Source organism: Plecotus auritus (genome assembly GCF_963455305.1).
Source record: "Plecotus auritus genome assembly, chromosome: 12".
NCBI lineage: Eukaryota > Metazoa > Chordata > Mammalia > Chiroptera > Vespertilionidae > Plecotus > Plecotus auritus.
The window spans coordinates 28,202,759-28,224,518 of NC_137778.1; the positions used below are offsets into that span (position 1 = coordinate 28,202,759).

Genomic DNA, 21,760 nt, shown 5'->3' on the forward strand with positions numbered 1-21,760 from the left:
TTTGCACTCTGGTTCTTATTGCAACTGCTTTCTGAGTCCTTTTATTTCTAACTAGAGGCCTGGTGCATGGATTCGTGCACTGGTGGGGTCCCTCGGCCTGGCCTGTGCCCTCTCGCAATCCGGGACCCCTTGGGGGATGTTGGATAGCCGGTTTCGGTCGATCCCCGCAGGCCCGATCCAGAGAGGAGGGAGACTGATCCTGTGCGTTGAGCGTCTGTCCCCTGGTGGTCAGTGCGGGTCATAGTGACCGGTCGACTGGTTGTTTGGTCGCTTAGGCTTTGATATATATAGATTGTATTCCGTAGTGTAAGCTCTCAGGGAGCATTTGTGTCATGTTCTATCAGCAGGGATTGTCTGCAAACAGGCCTCTTTCCTGTAGGGATATACAGGCCCAGGAGGCTGTTTGCGAGCCTCAGACCACAGGGAAAATTCTACCAGGGGCAGAATCCTTGGAGAGTTAGGGTGCCAGGAGGCTGCTTAAAGCTCCACCCTGGTAGATAAGGGAAACCAGAGTAGTAAGGCCGGGTCATGGTTCAGTGAGTGTGGATTTTATCTGGAGCTAAGGTCTTGGCAGGGTGGCTCCTTCCTGGTTAACTGCTGCTCCTGGCTTTGGGGAGGGACTCGGGCATATTACTTTGCTCCTAGGCCAGCCTTTGTATAGTGTGCTTTTTATCTCTATCATCTGTGTTATGTATCTCTATATACACATATACCACATATATTCTATATATCATGTATGTCACATATGTGTGTGCACATGTGAGGTGCACAAATTACGTGTGTGTATATATTATGCGCATGTATGTGTATATATGTATGTTAAAAAGAAAATAGGAGAGAAGTTCTAATAAAGACCAGTTAGATATACACATGGCCACAGATCATATAACTTTTTGTTTAGGAGCACAGACCTTGAAGTCAGACCAACTTTTTTTTTTTTTTGTAAGCGAACATTTATTGTGTAATCACAGAGGTAGATAAAGTAATTCCTAGAAGAAATGGGCCTAGGAAACAAGTTATAGACATAAAGGAAGGGCCCTTGGAGCTTGGTAGTGAGGAAGCTAATTGTAATGTGGGGGGTGGGGGAGGGAAAGGAAAGGCATAGGTGTGCTCCCGGGAGGAGAGTGCCCTTTATGTACATCTTAACTCTACTTTTTAACCTCTCTCTTCACTTACCTGAAAACGGATGTACTACCTACCTCACCAGGCTCTTATGATGATTAAATGAGGTAATGTATGTCGAATGTTTAGCACAGGGCCTGGTAGGTAATAAGAACTTAATCATTATTATCACAGAACAGGGGTATTCTAGACCTTTTCCTCATTTACATATTTGTGGTGGGATAAAGGTAAGGACAAAGAGACCAGGAACCTCTGTTGAGGGGATTGATACCACCCAGTTTCAGCCAGTTGTCACCATGTGAAACTACAAGCCCAGTGGTGCCAGAGCTTGTGTGGTGATGGCAGTTTTATTCTGTGCTGTGCAGTACAGTAGTCACTAGCCATAGGTAGCTATTAAGCAGTTCACCTGTGGCTAATACAACTGAGAAACTGAAATTTAAATTTAATAGCTACATGTGGTTAGTGGCTATTGTGTTAGATAGCACAGGTCTAGATTCTAGAACTTTTTTCCCCAGTTTTATTGAGATATAATTTACATACAGCATTGCACAAGTTTAAGATGTACAGCATGACTTACGTATATTGTGAAATTATTACCACATTAAGTTTCGTTATTATCCATATATTCTAGAACACTTATTAAATGATGAACTAAGCTGAATATTTACCTGGAATGAAGAGGAGGGAGGTGTGATCAGGAATGATGGACAGGGTAATTTGGGGGAAAAAAAAAAAAAAAGCCAGAAGCTGTAGCTTCGGGAAGTTTACCTTCTTGTCTGGCTTATAGATACAGTAATGAGGAGTAGAGTAGGAAGGACATCTGGGAGAAGGAACAATACGGGCAAAGACAAAAGCCAGAAGCCATAGCAAGTGAAAGGAGGACAAAGCAGGGACCAGGAATAGGATGGAGTCTGACACTGGGGACCTGTTCAGAACCACCCTGCCTTCATGGATCCACGGCTTCGTCTGAACAAGCCCACAGACCAGACAAGCAAACAAGCAGTTCCATTGGTATTCGTGCTGCAGGAAGCACAGGTCCTGGGAGCTGTGGCAGGCATTGGAGGCTGACCAGCATCAGGCAGCCTGTTAGATGCCATGGTTTAATGGCCCTAACTTGGAGACAGGATGGCCTTTCTCTGGAGTATAATAGGGAAGCTCTAAAAGGTTTTAAGCAGCAAAATGATGGGGCAGATTTGCATTTTAGTAAGCTCACTCTACTCTATTGTGGTCAATTTCCATACCTGGGTCCATGATAGCTTGACTGTGGTTTTTCTTTGGAACCAACCATTTCCAGTGTCTTGTCTAGTTTATGTCTTGTTTTGTTTTTTCTTTCTCTTCCTCCTTTCCTGTGTTGCTCTCCCCTGGGCCCCACGCTCTCCTCTTCCTTGATGTCCTTCTCTCTCTGATCCAAAGATCAGCCGGTAAAAAGCAGTCTCACCTGTCCAGGTAAGAGGGGTGCCAGGGTGAGGGAGGGGAGACCCCCCCTTCTTCTAAATTTCAAAGTTATTTATTTGAATTGTACTTGTTATTTGGATAGCTAGCACCTTCACATGGTTCAGGACTTAAAAGTTACAAATGAAAATATAAGAAATTTCCAACTCCATCCCTGTGCCCCCGGCACTCAGTTTTCCTTCCTCGGAGGCAACCAGTGTACAAAGGGCTTACTTTGCACCCTTTCAGGAATATTTTAGGTATTTTATGCATGTATAAGCAGATATTTTAACATATAAAAAATAGTTTCCTTTTTTTCTCTTTTAGCCACTTTTTTTTTCTGTCCACATAATTCTGCATCCTGCTTTTTTCACTCACCAATGTGTCTTAGAGACCATTCCTTATGGTATATAATGAGCTCCTCATTCTGTTGTAGGCTGGCTACTGTGTCATTACATTGATATTCTGCAATTTATTTAACCAGTCACCCATTGTGAACATTTAGATTCCTTCCAGTGTTTTGCCACTGCAAACAGTGCTTCCATTTTGCTGTAGATGTAAATAGGAGATGCCCTTCAGAGGGGCAGCAACAGTTGACTAGGAACTGGCCATTTGGACACTTCTCTAAACAGGAGAGGCATAGCAATGATTTGAGCTTCTCATGTTCCTGCAGGGATCCTATTAAAGAGGAGATCGAGCAATAAATCTAGTTTGATGATCTGATTGGTACCTTGAGGCAAGCTGCCTCAGTCTGGTGGTAGGAGTGGGGCTGAATGTGGGGTTAGAATACTACCACCAAATAGATAAGATTCCTGTTCTCCCATGGTACCCACAAGATGAATGGAATTTTCAAAGGTTTGAGTCATTTCTGTACCCTCCTTTCTAGAAAAATGTACAAGTTGCCTGTTACCCAACAGGTGAGAACCAAATACCCAGTTACCCTCCCAGAGATACTGGGAGAGATGAAGAAATGAAACTAAAGTGGGGAAGATCATCTCTGTTGCCACCACTGCAGTCCTCTGCTGTGCTCATGCAGGCTTCTGTATGTTTTTGACTCACCATGTCCTTTCCCTCCAGTCTCCCCTTCCTTTACCTAAAACTAACTAGCTGTTTATTTTTTCCTGTCTTTTTCTTGCATTCATTTTCTCTGGTGCTCTGTTCTGTTCCATCAGCCCCATTGCAGCCTGGTAAGACCCAACAAGTGTGTGTATTTGTGCACATCCCGTTCTTGCTATTGTCTCTTTGTCTCCTGACTCCAGGAAGGGCTGTTTCCCTTCACACCTTGATGAGTATTAAAGAGGTCATGTTAGCCCTGCCAGCCTAGGATGCCAAATAGGTGGTATTGCTAGTGGTGTAGACATGGCTAATCTTCCACCAGGTGGAGTGGGTTTCAGGTAGAGGGTTGGTGTCTTAGTGCCCAAAACGTGGGGCTGCTTTTTACAGGGGTTTTTTCCCCACTACAATGGTCCCTCCCTACCCACCTCACTGATATGCTTTTATTACTCCTTCTCCAGGTTAAGTAGCCTGTCTTTGGGAGATTCAGCACCTGAACGCAAGACCCCTTCCCACCACGGCCCGCCTGACTCCTCTGAGACAACAGGTAACGTCCTTCTTGGGGCATTAACACATTGACACAGGTGTACACTCATACAGACTAATCCGTATACCCCGCTACAACTACCCCCTATAAAACTACTTAGCCTTTCTATGCGCTCATACTGTGTACTAGGCAACATTACATGTTGTATATAAATTTAGTCCTTATATCAACTGTAGAAAGTAGATTTTATCTCTGTTTTATAGATGAGGAAGCTGAGGTTCAGAGGGGTTAAGAAACTTGCCCAAGTGCACAAGCTTGTAAGGGACGGAATCAGGACCTGAAACCAAGGGGTTTTAAATCTAGAACTCATGCTTTATCCATTGCAAGAAGCAGTCACATACCTGCACACATGCACGAAGCCTAATACACACCCACAAGATGGAGATAGTTGGGAGTTACAGCCTTTCTTATTTTCTATGTTTGTGTATGGATGCACAAGTGGAAAAAGGGTTTTCTCTTGTCATTTATTCTTCCCTGGATTTGGCAAGGGGCCAGCCCTGGGTCACCCTGAATGAGTTGTCCAGCTCTGCAGAGTCAGCAAGCACTGGCGTCCCACCTGCTGCATTCGCTAGCTGTAATTTGACAGAAAACTTGCAGTCTCACTGGGCTTCAGTCCCAGGATTGCTTCTCTGTAACGTTAGTCTTCAGCCTGGAGTTGGCCCTACCCTTTCTTCAGAGATCTCACCCAGACAAACAGAGAGAGACAGACATGTACAAGAGAGACAGGTATCTCAGAGAAGGTGATTTCTTGTATGGAGTATAGAATGGATCACTGAGGGAGGCATGCCGTTGCCATAGCATTTGGACAGGCTAAGTCTGGGAATCTGGTTAGTCTGGAAAGACTTTCTGGAGGAAGAAACATCTGGGGCTCTCCTGGGATGGTCTTGGCTTGTATGCACTGATCTTCCCGTGACAGTGCCTACCTAACCCCCTTCTTTCCCCTTCTCACCATTCACAGGTCTTGTTCAGCGCTGTGTCATCATCCAGAAGGACCAGCATGGCTTCGGCTTCACAGTCAGTGGGGACCGCATCGTTCTGGTACAGTCTGTGCGGCCTGGTAAGTATTGCATCCCTCCTGCCGTGGCAGTTCTCACAAAGCCACCCTGTATGTGACAATGCTGCATAACGTGGAGAACTTACATGTCATTTCTCTGAGGGCCTGGGACGTCGTAGGGGGCACAATTGAATTACTCTAGAACTGGTTCCCCAGGAGCATTTGGGAAGGTCTCCACAAAATTAAGCCACAAGGCAGAGTTTCTGGGGGTGTCACTTTATGCTCACTTCCCCTCTTGGGAAGTGTAAAAATAGCATCAGTTAGCTGCCTGGTTGCCCTACAAGGGAGCTCTTCACACTGGGTCAGAAGATGTATGATGGCTATTGGACAGCACAGGAGAGGAAATGGTGTTTGGAAATTTGTGGTTCGAGATATATTATTCTTTTAATCAGTTCCAGAACCTCTCTTAAAAGAAATAGGATTTTGCCCTGGCTGGTGTGGTTCAGTGGTTAGAATGTCGGCCAACGCACAGGCTAAGAAGGTTTGATCCCTGGCCCCTGTCAGTGGTGTGCGGGAGGCAACCAATCGATGTATCTCTGTCACACTGATGTCTGTCTCTCTCTCTCTCTCTCTCTCTCTCTCTCTCTCTCTCTCTCTCTCTCTCTCTCCTCCCCACTCCCTGCTACCCTCTCTAAAAATCAATGGAAAAAATATCCTTGGGTGAGGATTAACAAAAATAAATAAATAAATGAAATAGTATTTCAGGAGTAGTTTGAAAGATGGAAGTGAAAACCACATTGGCAGGTAGGAATGTGGGAGTGAAGAGTGGGAGGACATGGTAAAGCAAGTCAATCAAGTAACCAGTTAGGTATGAAAGAACTTCAAATATTTCAAAGCCTGTTTATATGTCAGGTGAGAGAATCATCGTTGTTAGTAACCCAGGCTGAAGAAAACAGGAAATGAGCACAGGGGAGAGCGTAAAGCAAGTGTCCCAAAGAGGGGCGGACAGCAGTGTAGCAAGTGGTATTGAGCCTGGGGACATTGTTTAAAGATACGAGGAAAGGGGTAGGGAGCAGGCTAGCATGTCACCCTAAGTACAGTGCAAAATGGGAAGGCAAATACACTTTAAGTAATTTTGGAAAGATTTGGGATTTTTTTATGGGAAAGACAAAAAGAGGATGTCAAACTTATGACCAAAATGAGGTAAATGGATCATGCAATAAAATAAACAATTATTGCGACTTATCAGTGGGAAGTTTGTTTTTCATATCCATGGCTAGAGTTCTGAAAAGATACTTTTTTCTTTGCTTCCCTTGTTCTCTCAAGGTTGCTGGACTGGGTGAAACAGCTAGTTGGACTGCCAGTAACTTGTACTTTACCTTTGTGGTCTCTTTGATACAGAAAGTTTGGAGATCTCCTCCCTGAAGTATGAATTCAGCACTCCTTCAGTTTTTCCTCCTCTTAGGCCTGAGTAGAGTCAGACCCAGAGAGGAAAGAACAAAAGGATGAGTTGCAGCAAAATAGGAGTTTTGGAAAATATGTGCATGTATGTATATTTGGGGAAGGAGAGAGGAAGAGACTTGGATTGGCATTGAAATCACAAGAGTAACACAGCAGTTATTGCCTTTTCAGATATTAGGTTCCTCTGGTTCACTCTTTCTCAAAGTGTAGTCTTTGTTCTGCCTGTATCAGAATCACCTGGATGCTAGAAAGGTTGAAGTCTGCAATCCTGGGCCCAGCCTCAGAAGTACTCAATCACTTTCTGGCAAGGGGGCCAAGGAATAGGCTTTGTAATAAATTCCCCTGGTGATTCTTGTACTTAACTCTGAGAACTTCTGCTCTAAATAGTGACCCGGTGCATGGATTTGTGCACATTGAAAGGAAATTAATTAGAAGGTGGCCACTGGGGCAGGACTGACATGCCCTGGAGCCAACCTCCCGTGGTCCCTCCCTGGTGTCTGCAGTGTGAATGGGGTCCCTCTGCCAGGTGGGGGTCCCTTGGCCTGGCCTGTGGGGATCGTGCCAAAACCAGCTCTCCGACATTCCCCCAAGGCGTCCTGGAGTGTGAGAGGGCACTCTACAAAGTTGCTGTCATGCAGGGTGTGGAACGCAAACACAAGTGTGCAGTAAGCCAGATTTGGGGCCGATAGTGCCCCAGCAACAACATAACCCACAGCTGAAGGTGGAATTGTACAGCCCCATGAGGAATTGGGCTCCTTCCTCTCTGGTTTTGGGGTGCGTCACCCAAGAACCGCCACTGCCAAGTCACTGCAGCTTGGCAGCTCCTGCCTTGAGTGTCTGCCCCCTGGTGGTCAGTGAACGTCATAGCAACCAGTTGGATGGTCAGACACTTAGCATATTAGCATTTTATACTAGTACTAGAGGCCCGGTGCACGAAATTCGTGCACGGGGGTATGTGTCCCTCAGCCAAGCCTGCACCCTCTCCAATCTGGGACCTCTCAAGGGATCCCAGTAGGATCGGGCCTAAATGGGCAGTCGAACATCCCTCTCACAATCCAGGACTGCTGGCTCCCAACTGCTCACCTGCCTGCCTTCCTGATTGCCCCTAACTGCTTCTGCCTGCCAGCCTGATCACCCCCTAACCACTCCCCTGCCAGCCTGATTGATGCCTAACTGCTCCCCTGCCAGCCTGTTTGCCCCTAACTGCCCTCCCCTTGCCCCTAACTGCCCTCCCCAGCAGGCCTGGTCACCCCTAACTGCCCTCCCCAGCAGGCCTAGTCACCCTAACTGCCCTCCCCAGCAGGCCTGGTCCCCCCACAACTGCTCTCCCCTGCAGGCCTGGGTCCCCCCAAACTGCCCTTCCCTGCAGGCCCGGTCGCCCCCAACTTCCCTCCTCTGCTGGCTTGGTCACCCCTAACTGCCCTCCCCTGCAGGCTTGATCGCCCACAACTGCTCTCCCCTGCAGGCCTGGTCCCTCCCAACTGCCCTCCCCTGCTGGCCATCTTGTGGCAGCCATCTTGTGTCCACATGGGGGCAGCCATCTTTGACCACATGCGGGCAGCCATCTTGTGTGTTGGAGTGACAGTCAATTTCCAGATCACTCTTTTATTAGATAGGATATATAGATCCCTTAACTCTGAAGGGTTCTTTTTTAGTCACTAAGTTATTAGAAGTCACTTGCATTTCATACGTTCTGGCAAAATGGCTTTCTTCCACCTAGCTCAGATGCCAGACTTCGGAAGGCCAGGCCACAACAGGAGACGGGCCAGGCTCTGGGAAGAGTATGTGTGCTTTGTTTAAATGTTCCTGGATGCGTCCCAAGATCAAATAAGAGTTACTTATCCAGTGGGAAAAATGAGTTTACTATATTAAATATAATTGCTAATGTAATAATTCCTAAAAGAAATACAGAGAAAAGGATTAAAACAAGAGTTTTTAAACAGTGGCTCATAAGCTCTGAGAAGTTCATAAAAATACTTTGGGAGTTCATTAAAGATGATAATGATAACGGTTTTATTTTCTGTTATAAGAACTGTTTTAAACTATTTCCAGTGTCTTCCTTTTTTTTTTTTTTAATATGATTTTATTGATTGTTAGAGAGGAAAGAAGAGGGAGAGAAAGATAGAAATATCAGTGAGAAACATCGATTGGCTGCCTCCTGCACACCCCTTTCTGGGGGTCAAACCCGCAACCCAGGCATGTGCCTGACCAGGAATTGAGCCAGCGACCTCTTGGTGCATGGGTCCACATTCAACCAAGGCAATAGTTTCTTCCTTTCAAATAGACCAGATTAAGATTGTGACTGAATGCCTAGAACTCAGAATGTGCTCTAAAATTATTCGACTGAAGACTGCAGTGGTTTTGACCACTATGTGGTTTTAAATGACCTAGAGTTTATATCCAGGAAGCACAAGAAACACTAACACTGAGACAAGTTAATGAGAAGCATAAAAATCAGGGTTTTATGTAAGTCAGCTGCATTCATCTGATCAAAACAAAACTCTCTCAAAGCACATCTAGATGTTTCTAGTCTTAACAAGAGAAATTTCAGTGTTGACTACATGCTCAGTTGGTTGAGCATCATCCTGTGCACTAAAGGTTATTGGTTTTTTTATTCCGGTCAGGGCACATACCTGGGTTGTGGGTTGTTCCTCCAGTTGGGCATGTATGATAGGCAGCCAATCAATGTTCCTCTGTCACATCAGTGTTTCTCTCTCTCCCTTCCTCTTTCTAAGCATGTCCTCAGGTGAGAATTTTAAAAAGAGAGAGAGATGTGACCTGGTATAGTCCACTCTAGTTTAAAAGTGGTTTTGTCACTGGAGCAAAGTAGGATGTACACATTTGAGGTACTTAACACAGAAAGGTGAGAAGAAATTTTGGAGGGAAGTGATCTAACAGGGACCTTGGTGTACACTCAGTGACATCTGCAGGATGTTGGGCTCTGCTGACCAGGCCTTCTCCTTACAGGAGGTGCAGCCATGAAAGCCGGTGTGAGAGAGGGTGACCGCATCATCAAAGTGAGTGACCTTCCCTTCGCGCATGTCCATTTCAGCACCAGCTATCAGTCAGCCACGGAGTTAGGGAGTGCGCATGTCCATTTCAGTACCAGCTGTCCGTCAGCCATGGAGTTAGGGGTGGTTCCATGAGCGTGAGCACAGTAGTATATGGTGACAGAAGGTGAGGACTAATATATTCTAGCTCTTCTTGACTTTAAAGTAGCCATGCTTCTAGAATAGGTTTTATTATTCCCGTTTCACAAATGACAAAAGCAAGATTGAGAGGGAGATGTTGAGACCAGTGAAGGACTCAGTGCCTTCAGATTCTTGGCTTGCTGTTCATTGTCCTCCATACAATGCTCACTTGGGTCCTTGCCAATTCTAAAGTACCGTCATCTTCCCTATGCATGCAGCGCTTTCTTCCGGAATAGAGTCCTAGAGCCGTTACGTCAGTTGACACGTGTACAAGGCTAATGGTTGGAAAAACATGTACCGAAACTTTTAAATGAATGAACGAGCAAACGAATGAAGCTGCAGGCCTTATCCTTGCAAACTTACAGACCAGCTGGGAAGACAAAACACGTGGCAGATGTGAACAGGAATAAATTCGTAATGTGGATTTGAATAAATAAGTGACCAGAGGTGGTTAAAGAACTCTGGAAAATAGCTTCCTAAAGGAGTGGCATTTTGAACTTGTACAAAGATCACCTAGTTTCCATCTCCATTACTCAATATCATTTGTTCCCCCAACAGGTGAACGGCACCATGGTGGCCAATAGCTCACACCTGGAGGTGGTGAAGCTTATCAAATGTGAGTTGGAGAGAATTGACCACTAAAGAATTGAGGGGAGCAGTTGAGCTAGTAGGCAATGGGGCAAGGGCAGGCCCTGTTGACCCTGGAGGCTTCCTTTGTAAATGTGGGCAGCGGCTAAAGTCACATCTTTAATTTTGACGTGGAATCGCCCACTTAGACTGCCACAGTTTTCTATTATCATTTCAGGTGGAGACACTGCTAGTCTCTCATCAACATCTTCATCTTCATTTTACACCCATCTTTGCACTCACATTTAGACCATATTTTACTCAGACCAGGTCTCACTCAAATACCATTGGCTCCCACTCACAGACATTCTTCCTCATTTGTTTCTTATTTTGGCGAGGAAAGCAAAAATACTGTATTTGCAGCTAGGAAGATGCAACAATCGAGTCTTCCCAGGTAATCAAACAGAAGCAACAAATCATAAGGAAACAGTTAAAGGGTGTAGGAAGTTTGGGGAGGGTAGAAGGCTAGAATCTGAGTGCCTTCCATGTGCCAAGCAGGCAATATACTAGGGGCTTTATATTGGCCACTTAATTTAGTGAGACAAAGGAAGAAACGAGACTGATCGGGCAGACCATCGGAAGAATTCCCAGGTATATATAGGTGGGATTTTGGTTGAGGTCTCTGCATGAAGAAAGGGAAAGAAAGGGTACTTGTGTTGATGCAGGGTAGATAAGCAGGAATTAGAGGGGGCGGGGCATGGTAAGTGAGGAGAACTTTTCCTACAGAATTATAAGCTTAAAGAGAGGAGAAGGGGAAAGAACCGCTTCCTTTTTGTTTGAATGTCTGCTCTCCAGAACAGGACCATGTGAGCAAGCCTTCTTTTATCTGTCCCTCCAGCTGGTGCCTATGTTGCACTGACCCTCCTGGGCTCTTCACCCTCAACTGTCGGCGTCTCTGGGCTCCAGCAGGACCCAGACCCAGCAGGAGCTCCTCAGGTCACCCCTGTGATCCCACCACCACCACCTCCTCCACCTCTGCCACCTCCACAGCGCATCACAGGACCCAAACCTCTGCAGGTATGGTCCTCCTGCTCCTCTCCTCTCCTCGCTCTGCTGTCCCTCTAAATGACTCCCATCGGGGGGAAAGCAGGTTAAATTGAAAGATATGCTGACAAACAGAGACAAACCAAAGAGATGTTCTTCCATGTAAATGCATGTGTAGTTGTATCAGATAGCAACATACAGTGCATTTCCAAAATACGTGGAATACTCAGGAGGCCCTTTGAGAGTGCTCCTCCCACACCTGCAGCACAGACAGGGCATCTGTTAAATACTGCCAGTCATTGTCAGGAGGGTGTGGAACCGGAGTAGAAGGAAGGCTTCCTGAGGGAAAGGCTGCTTGGAGGAATGAAATATGGAGCCCAGTGTGGAGGGGGAGAGAGTCAGGGAAGGAAACATACACGTAGGGAGAGAACCTGAGGACCAGGGGAAGCTGTGTGAGGTGTTAGAAGAGATCAAGATGCAGATAGAATGGGGAATGGGATTTCCCGGTTGGAAAGAAGGCTGAGCCAGCAAGTCCTGGGAGACTTTAGAGAGCAATTTGATACCAGAGGTGATTACAGCAAGGTTTCTAGGAAGTTCAGATAAAATAAGATGATATGTTTACTGAATTCTAGCAAGGTTCCAAGTGTTAGACATTTATGACACAGACTCAACTCTCATAGCTTTCCTTGCCCACGAATCAGCTGGTAGAAGAGAATCGAACTGATACTTAGTTCTCACTACTGTCATGTTTTTCATTCTTAGGATCTCGAATTTCAAAAACATGCCACCCAGATCCTTAGGAATATGCTGAGGCAGGAAGAAAAAGAGTTACAGGTAAGGTCACTGCTGAGGGTAGACTGGCCATTGCCTTAATGAAATAAGAATTTGTTAAAACAGAATGTGACCAATAGAGTGAATAGGGTAATAGCTCATAGATAATATATAGAAGAGTGAATACGTAGACAAAACACAAACAAGTGATGAGACAAGTAGACTAGATTAAAATGAGGGAACATTAGAATTGAGGAGAATGGAGTCAGTTGGAATTGATCTTGATGGTTTCCAGGGAAAGGAAGGGTCAGGGAGAAGGAAGGTGGGTGGATAGGTGAATGCCCAGCCAGGCTGATAGAGAAGGGGGCACTGTTGGTGAATGGGATGCACAGAGACTTTCCGGCCTGGAAATGATGTGCGTAGAGAGCAGTAAGATTACTTTAGCTGGAGTGGAATCATCAGATTCCTATAGTAGCTGTGGCTTGCAGCAAGCCCCTCACTTATTTCAATTCAGCAAATTTTGGTAAGTGCCCACTGTATGTAAAGTATTGTTTTAGTTCCTATGGTATACAGAGATGAAAAAGATCAGACAAGTCTTGCCCTTAACATGGAAGAACCCTGAAAATACTATACTAAGTGAAAGAAGCAACTCTGGGAATATGCTCAAAACCACTGAATTGTACATTTTAAAGTGGTGACGTTTATGTTAGTGAAATTTTTAAACACCGTGGACGCCCAAAAGAAGGAACAATTAATTATGCAATGATCAGAGAAGTCCTCATGAGGTGATGCTTGAGTTGGGATCAATTTGTTTCCCTCTGGAAAATGCTTTGGGCCTGGATGGGCTTGGAGTTTATTCTGGTGACAGTAGGAATTGATCAAAGGATTTTTGGGTAGGAGAAAGAACATATCTTCAAATCAGTGTTCTTAGTGTGTTAAGTGGATTGATGCATGAGGAAGTCATTGAGGAGGCTATTGAAATAGGTAAAAAATGATGACAGGTTTAACAAGAACAGCAGAAGTAAGGACAGAAAGTTGGGGCTGGCAATGGGAGACATATCAGAAGTCATATCAGTAGAACTTATCGGTTGGAAGGAGCAGTAAAGGAGGAGAGAGAGTAAAAGCCTGGAATTTGGGTGCCTGGGTAGATGGTGATGCCATTGAGAAAGTGAGACAGGGAGATGAGCAGGGTTTAGGGGAAAGAAATGAAGGTCAGCTTTGGGTGTCCTGAGTTTAAGGTGCCCCTGGGACACTCAGATAAAAAGACTATCACAGAACATATGGAGGTAACAGGGCTGGACCTAGGTTGAAATAGACATTTGGGTATCCTCGGCACTAAGGTGGTAGTTGAAGTTGGAAATTAGATGATATCACCCAGGGCACCAATGCAGAGAGAGAAGAAAGCTAAGGATGGAATTTTGAAACTTATGTGCTCTGTAGCACAGTGCACCAACCTCTAACATCACACCAGTTGTGTTATATTTCTTTCTTTCTCGTTAATCCTCACCTGAGGATATTCTTTTCCCCATTGCTTTTCAGAGAGAATGGAAGGAAAGGAGAGAGACACGGGGCAGGGGGGGAGAAGCATTGATGTGAAAGAGACACATCGATTGGTTGCTCCCCGCACATGCCCCAACCAGGGCCAGGGATCAAACCTGCAACCCAGGTATGTGCCCTTGATTAGGAATTGAACCCAAGATCCTTTGGTGCATGGGCAGGCACTCTAACCACTTAGCAACACTGGCTGGGGCTTGGACTAAGTTCTTAAAGACAAGGACCTTGCCTCTATTTCTACATTTGAATATACCTCCTGCACAGCTGGCACAGGACCTGGCATATATTGGGTCTCTGTAAATGTTTGTGGGACTGAAGGCTCATCTAGATTTCAGAGATGAGGCAGGGATAAAGATACAGTTGGGAAAGGGGTGTGAGGAGACCCAAGATAGTGTAGAGTTAGGAAGTCAAAAGAGGGCAGCATTTTGAGAAGGACCTAGAAGAGACCATTGGATTTGGCAATTAGGTCATTTTGTTCTGTAGCTGTTTGAAATACTAGGGAGGAACTAGATTGAGGAGTGACTGGAAGGCAAAGCCATCTGGGGGTAAGTGTAAATTTCTGTTTTGAAATATGTGGCCATGAAAGGAGGGAGAAAAACCTGAGGAAGTGGCTTGAAGATTAATCAGAGCTGAGCCCTGGCCGGTGTAGCTCAGTTAGCGGAGCGTTGTCCCATGCACCGAAAGGTCGTCCATTTGATTCCTGGTTAGGGCACATATCCAGGTTGCGGTTCGATCCCCAGTCGGAGTGTGTACAGAAAGCAACCGATCAATATTTCTCTCTCACATCGATGCTTCTCTCTCTCTCTCTCTCTCTCTCTCTCTCTCTCTCTCTCTCTCTTCCCCTCACCCTTCCTTTCTCTCTAAAGGTCAATAAAAATATATTAAAAATAATAATAATAATAATAATAATAATAATAATAATTTGAGTTGATGGAAAGGGTTTTGTTGTAGTGGTTTAAGATTGGAAACTTGAGAAGGAGCCATTGGAAAGAGAAAACTTTGCAGGTATGTGACTAGTGCCTAAGAAGAGCCTGAGGCAGTTGGAGGCATTAACTTTGTAAAAGATTAGACATAGTTTCTCTTCTGGGGGAAGGAGGAATAGCTGCAAATGTTTTGAAGTGAAATAGTTGAAAAAGTTCTTACCAGATGATATTGTCTGCTGAGACTAGGGAAAGGGTTGGAGGCTTGCTAGGCCTGGAGAAGATGGAAAAAGCAAGTGTGAGGAATTTGTAAAAAGGATTGGCAGATAGCAGCAAGGCCCAGATGAGCTTGAGAATATATGCATGCAGTCTTTATTTAATTATTTAACCAGCCAGCTTTACTGAGTATTTTATTTTATAGTGAAACTAGAGGCCCGGTGCATGAAATTTGTGCATGGGAGGGGTCCCTAGGCCTGGCCAGCAATCAGGGCCATCTTGTCCAGTCCTGATTGGGCCAGCCTGGCGAGGGCCTGGGTGCCTGCCGGCTGGGGCCTGCTGGGAGGAGGGACAGGGGGAGGGACTGCGGGAGGTTGGCTGGCCGTGGGAGGTTGGCTGTGGGAGTGCAATAACCACCAGAGGGCAGCTCCTGCATTGAGCGTCTGCTCCCTGGTGGTCAGTGCGCGTCATAGCAACTGGTGGACTGGTCGTTCTGGTCGTTAGGTCATAATGGTCGCTTAGGCTTTTACAGATAGATAGATAGATAGATAGATAGATAGATAGATAGAAAGAAAGAAAGAAAGAAAGAAGGAAAGAAGGAAAGAAGGAAAGAAGGAAAGAAGGAAAGAAGGAAAGAAGGAAAGAAGGAAAGAAGGAAAGAAAGGAAGAAGGAAAGAAAGGAAAGAAGGAAAGAAGGAAAGAAGGAAAGAAGGAAAGAAAGAAAGAAAGAAAGAAAGAAAGAAAGAAAGAAAGAAAGAAAGAAAAGAAAGGAAAGAAAGAAAGAAAGAAAGAAAGAAAGAAAGAAAGAAAGAAAGAAAGAAATAGCTGGCCATATTCAGTAATGTTGTTAAGCACCAGAAAAGCACATGCATAATCTTATTCAGACCTTATAGCTCAGCTCTCCCAAGAGGCAGGTACTGTCATTTGCAGGTACTTTTATCAGTGAGGACAGATGAAAGCTTGCCCAGGTCTACACAGCTAGTAAGTGAAGGCACCAGAATTCAAAGCCAGGACTCCCTGACTGCACAGCCCCGCTGTACATGTGTGTGCTGTGCTCCCTGTGTGCTGGGAGGAGTGCTAGATGAGTGTCAGACTGCTTCCCAGCTGCGGGGCTGTGAAGAGCGATGGTGGCTCCCTCGTCCGCGCTTCTTCCTCTCATCGAGGTGCTTTTCACTGTGTGTGTTTCCTCTTTGGCACCTTTTCGAGTGCTGATCTGGACAGTCACTTACATCTCACACGAGTAGTACGCCAGTCAAAGAACACCTCTTTTAGGGTGTGGGGCTTAAGCCAACCTTTGAAGAATGGGTCAGATTAGGATGGGCCTTTGTGTTGTGTCTTCTTTCTCCAGTTGCCTTGTGTTCTGTTTCTCACCATTTATACTTTTTCTGCTCCTAATTGATCGTGAAATAGTGTGTGTCTACTAGAACACAAAGATCGCTCTCTCTTTGTTTGGGAATAACTGCCTGTTCCTCTCACTGATGAGTTGTCCATTCTCTACTAACCACCCCATCTGCCTTTTCCCCCTCCTCCCTGCCCTCCTCACCCCGCCCCCCCCCCCCAGCATATCTGTGAGGTGTATAGCCGGAACCCCACCAGCCTGCTAGAAGAGCAGATTGAAGCTGCCCGGCGGCGAGTCACTCAGTTGCAGCTGAAGATCCAGCAGGAGACTGGTGGCTTAGTGGTGAGTGATAGTAGGCAGAGCTCTAGGATGGGCACCCTGCAGGTGGCCTGGGTGGAATTAGTGAGAAAGTGAGGGCAGAAGCTTCCTGAGTCATGCCAGGACCCAAGGCTGAGCTAGGAAGTGTTTAGTATCTAACCAGGAAACAAAGGTCCGCCTTTTTTATAGCCAAAGAGGCTGAGCACTGTCCTCACGCTGGAGACAGAAAAGAAAAACCTTTCCAAGAGCTTATAGTTGCAGTGAAAATAAATAAATATAAAATATTACTGTTGGCTTTAGTCTCCTAATTATCCATCTCCTTCTGAGTAATTTCTTCATAGTGACATATATATTTCTACACCACCTCCACTCAGCATTCATCTGGTAACTTTTCCAACACTTATTTCTCAGATCTTCTCACATAAATACAAGTACTTTTAAAAGTCAGCCTAAGAAAGGATTCCCAGTCGGTTGAGAGGTTTTTATAGCAGCAGCTAACCCTACTTTGTGGAAAATCCCAGAGAGGAGACTCGGGTCCTTATCTGTTCTAGTAGGGCGTTTGCTATTGGTAGTGTCTTATCTCTTGCAGGCCTTAATTATTTGGCTACATAGGAAGTAACTTTCCAGAAACTTGAGGATCTCCAAGAGTAGTATTTGCCAAGGCCATATAGAAATTATTGGAGGATTATCCACTTTCTCCTTTAGAACATCAGATCCAACAAGTCTGAGAAACATAGGCTAATCAAATGTAAGCTGTTTTATTTTCTGAAGGACTTCTCAGTGTCACATGGTTGATAGGAGCTCAGGTTCTGGACTCAATACCATCTGGATTCACATCCCAGTGCGAGTGCTCACCAGTTTTGAGACTCTTGGACAAGTTACTTCATCCCTGGAAGCCTTGATGGAGATGAGACAGGCTCTGCCTGACGGGTTGTTGTCGGAGTTAGAGCGTGTCCTCAGCACGGGGCCTGTGCATGTTGCTGCTGCCACTGCCTGTGCACTCGTGTGCTCTGTGAGGTGCGAGTCTGAAATGCTCCACCTGCAATCGGAATGCAGCCCTGGCTTTATAGCTCACTGCTGTGTAGCTTGGGCAAGTTACCTAAGATCTCTGGGCTCTGTTTCCTCATTTATAACATGAGAGGTCAACGTCAGAGTTGTTGAAAGACTACGTGAGAGAGAGAAAAGAGGGCTTTATAAACAGTGAAACACTATGAATATAATTCTCCCTACATTGGCTGGTCAGCCAGCCGGAGGCCAGCACCTCAAAGATCTTTAGAGATGGGCCTTTCACATGTGCGCTCAGTCATCTGCTTGAGCGTTCCGTACCACGTGACGGACGTTCTTTCTGTGTGTAGCCCAACTAAGGCAGAAGATGTCTTGAGGTCATGCTTAGGTTACAAATCAAGCGAATTTTTAGAATGTTTCTGATGGTAAAGTTCTCTTTCTGCCATTAGAGGTCACCATTCTCCCGAAACTGTACAAATAAAGCAATAGCTCTTATAGCTGGGCATTTTTAAGGCAATAAAGCAAAAGAGGCCACTAACTGTAAGCAGATAGTATCTGCTGAGACTACGGGAAGGCTTGATTGGAGGAAGGAAATAGTAGGGAGAGAGGTTAATAGAATTTGCCCACCCTCTGAATCTTTCTTTTTTAGGACATACTTCCACTATACGGTGACATCAGCCAGAGATCATCAGAAGGTAAGCCCCCCACCACCCTTTTTTTCTCCGGCATGTCTCTAGTCCAGGTTTCTTATCCATTGTCCCCTCTCCATGAGGCAGATTCAGGGAAAGAAAACATATAGTATCTGCCTCTGGGAAATAGTGTCCTGAGAAAAAGCAGTATCAGAGCACAGAGAAATTGGATACAATTCATTCAATAGAAATGAATGCAAAGCCAGTAGCACTGGGTAGATAAGTGCCAGGAAGAGACTGGCATGATGATGGCCCAGATGCCACTTTGCCTACCAGCACCTGGCACTTCGGAGCTTAAGAAATACTGTTGCACCCAGGACGTGTTACTCAGTGGTTAGAGCATCAGCCCATGCACCAAAGGTTCACAGGTTTGATTCCCAGTCAATGGCACATACCTGGGTTGCAGGTTTGATCCTGTGTGTGGGAGGTAACCCATCGATGGATCTCTCTCACATCAATGTTTCTCTCTGTCTCCCTCCTGCTCTCCCTCCCTCCCTTCCACTCTCTTTAAAAATCAATGTAAAAAATATCCTCAGGTGAGGACTGACAAAAACAAAAAACAACAACAAAAAAGAAATATTGTTGCAAGAGGAAATGAACAGGAACCAGAGAGAGTTGTGGATGAGGTGACTGTGAGATAGAGCTATGGGTGTTATTTCAGGGGGTGACATGGCCTGGGCACAGGTGAAAGCTAGTTGTAAAGCGTCTGACTGGAGGGATCATGACATAAGAGAGACAAAGGGAAACGGAGAGAAAGGAAGGTGGCAGGTTCCCTCGTCTGCCCTGTCACAGGTTCCCGGTTACGGTTCTCCTTTCCCCAAACCACAGCTCCTGCTTATGTTTCCTTGTCAGGCCGACTTTCTCTGGATTCACAGGACGGGGACAGTGGCTTGGACTCTGGGACAGAACGCTTCCCTTCCCTCAGTGAGGTGAGTGCCAGCAGGGGCGAGCCCATTTAAAACTGTAGGTTTAGTGTTCCTTCTCCAGTTGCCACGGCCTCTGGCCCGTCGTCTGTGGGCCTCTTCGATAGTTCCAATTCTAAGGACGTCAGTCACTCTGCTCTCGGTTCCAAAAAAGGGATTTCAAATGCATCCTATATGAAAGATCACCAAATCTGACTTCTGTTTCATCATAGCTCCGTGCTATGATGGAGCCCTAGCCAATATGGCTCAGTGGATAGAGCGTGGGCCCGCAAACAGAAGGGTCCTGGGTTTAATTCCAGTCAAGGGCATGTACCTCGGTTGCAGGCTTGATCCCTGTGCAGGAGGCAACCAATCAATGTGTCACATTGATGTTTCTCTCTGTCTTTCCCCCTCCACTCTCTCTAAATATCAGTGGAAATTCCTAGCTGGTTTGGCTCAGTGGATAGAGCGTCGGCCTGTGGACTGAAAGGGTCCTGGGTTTGATTCCGGTCAGGGGCGCGGGCTTGATCCCCTGTAGGGGTCATGCAGGAGGCAGCCAATTAATGATTCTCTCATCATGGATGTTTCCATCTCTCTCTCCTCTCTCCCTTCCTCTCTGAAATCAATAAAAATATATTTAAAAAAATAAATATCAATGGAAAAATAACCTCAGGTGAGGATTAACAAAAAAAAAAGTAGGGTGGAGAGAGAGGCGTGTCATTATCTGTAGCAAGCCTTTGAGTGTAAGGGAGCAGAGACAGAAATCTAAAATTGTGGTGACTTGGCCCAAAACACATTTCTGCCTGGCTGCAAATACTAGTAACTCGTCTTTGATTAATGCGGTGACCCCTGCCTAGCAGAAGCAGTGTTGCCTCTCTCTCTGTCTCAGATCTTTCTGTACTTCTTTCCTGGAGTGGTCTGAGGAGTTCATCCTTTGGCCTCAAAGGTTCCTCTTCCAGGTGTTCTCAGTTTGCATATGTAAACTGCAAATATAAACTTGCATATAAAAATACAAGTGAATGAAAGATGTAATAGTGATGTTCGCAAAGTATATACTTAACCAGGTTAATTATGTGAATCGGTCATTTAAAATATGTTTAAAACCTAATTTTAAATAAGAGTTGGAATTTTCTTTCCTTACTGCTCCTGTCCATTTGGGGGAAGATGATGCATGTATGTGAAAGGATCAGCATACAGGAAAGACATGAGGAAGGGGCCAGAGGGTCCTAAATGATCTACATTATCTTGAGGGTTCGACATCTGGGAGGCATCATAGCTTAGTGCTGAGGGCTTGATTAATGCAGTGACCCCTTCTGTGGGATGAGACTGTCCAGGGTGAAGCCGGGGAATACCACATTAGTATTTATTTGACCTTCAGCAAGTCTTCTACTGCTCCAAGTGTTAGTGTCCTTGTGTGAAAAGTAGGAAGAATAATAGTATCTCCCTCAAAGGACTGTTGTGAGAATTAAATCAGGTACTATATAATCAAGTTAATACAGTGTCAGGCACAGAATCAGTACTGAATTCATATTAGCTGATGAGTGTTACCACCAAGTGAGCAGAGCTCTGAGAGTCTTTTGGATGAGTTTCCTTCTCACAGAATTCTCTGTTCCTTTAGTCATTGATAAATCGGAACTCAGTGCTGTCAGACCCTGGATTAGACAGTCCTCGAACCTCCCCTGTGATCATGGCCAGGGTGGCCCAGCACCACAGGTGGCAGGGCTCGGATGCACCAGCCCCCCCTACCAGCGACCAGGTGAGTGATTCAAAGCCAACCTGCAGTCTTCCTTTCCCTTTTTCAAAAACTGGGTCACTAGTACATAGTCTTAAATAATCAAACCAAACCTCTGTTTTGAGATAGACACTTACCTAGAGAATAAATAGTAAAGAAAGAACTTGTTATCAGTAAGTGCATGAAAGTAAGACTATCAGTTCTGTGTGAAGAGTCAGTGAATACATCTGAAGCGAAGTGATGTCTAAGGAGAGGATAGGTGATCTTTCAATGTCTGTATAAAACAGGAAATAGGTTTGTTTAGTGTTTCTCCAGAATAGTAATAGCAAATTTCTCTGTCTTTAGCAAAATCCTTTTTGTAAACATGATCTTATTATTTGCCACCCTAATATGGAGAACAAATAAAAGCTCAGGTACCCTGGGACCTTTCCTGATGAACCTCCCCTCACCCTCAGGGGCACTTCCCTGGAGCCTGAGCTTCCGCAAAGCCTGACCTAAAGCCACTGCTTTGAAGGGGAGAGCTGGGTTCCAGGGAGATTTCAGGAAGACAGGTGTCTGCTCAGTGCAAAGAGCTTTCCAGGAATCTGGGCTGTCTGACAGTGGGATGGGCGGACTTGAGAGCCAGGGAATTGCTTGTTGTTCAGGCAGGAGGTAGGTCGCTGCCTGTTAGAGACGCTGGAAAGAGAACTCCAAGTTTTGTAAAACAGTGTCTCTTAAAATTCATCTGCTACCACCATAATGATTTTTTCCATAGTCTCAAGCCAATTGTATAATATTACATAATATTTTTCCTTAAGCTAACTCACTTGTTTACACTTCAGTTTATTTTAAAGCAGTTCTGTCATTCCCTTACATTAAAACCAGTATCACACACTATTTAATGCTTTAGTTATACCCGCAGGAT

At 45.3% G+C, this 21,760-nt stretch overlaps 1 protein-coding gene across 11 annotated transcripts in view; it reads left to right on the forward strand.

The window, feature by feature from the left end:
* ARHGEF11 (Rho guanine nucleotide exchange factor 11) overlaps positions 1-21,760 on the forward strand; it is an 83,449-nt gene that overhangs the window by 31,539 nt on the left and 30,150 nt on the right. For 4 of the 11 annotated variants that reach the window (XM_080649252.1, XM_080649257.1, XM_080649255.1 and 1 more), the window contains exons 2-13: positions 2,536-2,568; positions 3,726-3,740; positions 4,068-4,153; positions 5,112-5,210; positions 9,576-9,625; positions 10,358-10,415; positions 11,265-11,443; positions 12,173-12,244; positions 16,433-16,552; positions 18,183-18,228; positions 19,075-19,151; positions 20,743-20,880. In XM_080649252.1, coding sequence (XP_080505378.1) covers positions 2,536-2,568; positions 3,726-3,740; positions 4,068-4,153; positions 5,112-5,210; positions 9,576-9,625; positions 10,358-10,415; positions 11,265-11,443; positions 12,173-12,244; positions 16,433-16,552; positions 18,183-18,228; positions 19,075-19,151; positions 20,743-20,880 — 973 coding nt within the window. Of the gene's footprint in view, positions 1-2,535; positions 2,569-3,439; positions 3,596-3,725; positions 3,741-4,067; positions 4,154-5,111; positions 5,211-9,575; positions 9,626-10,357; positions 10,416-11,264; positions 11,444-12,172; positions 12,245-16,432; positions 16,553-18,182; positions 18,229-19,074; positions 19,152-20,742; positions 20,881-21,760 lie in introns of all 11 variants that reach the window. The other 7 variants (XM_080649259.1, XM_080649254.1, XM_080649260.1 and 4 more) reach the window with 4 other exon arrangements.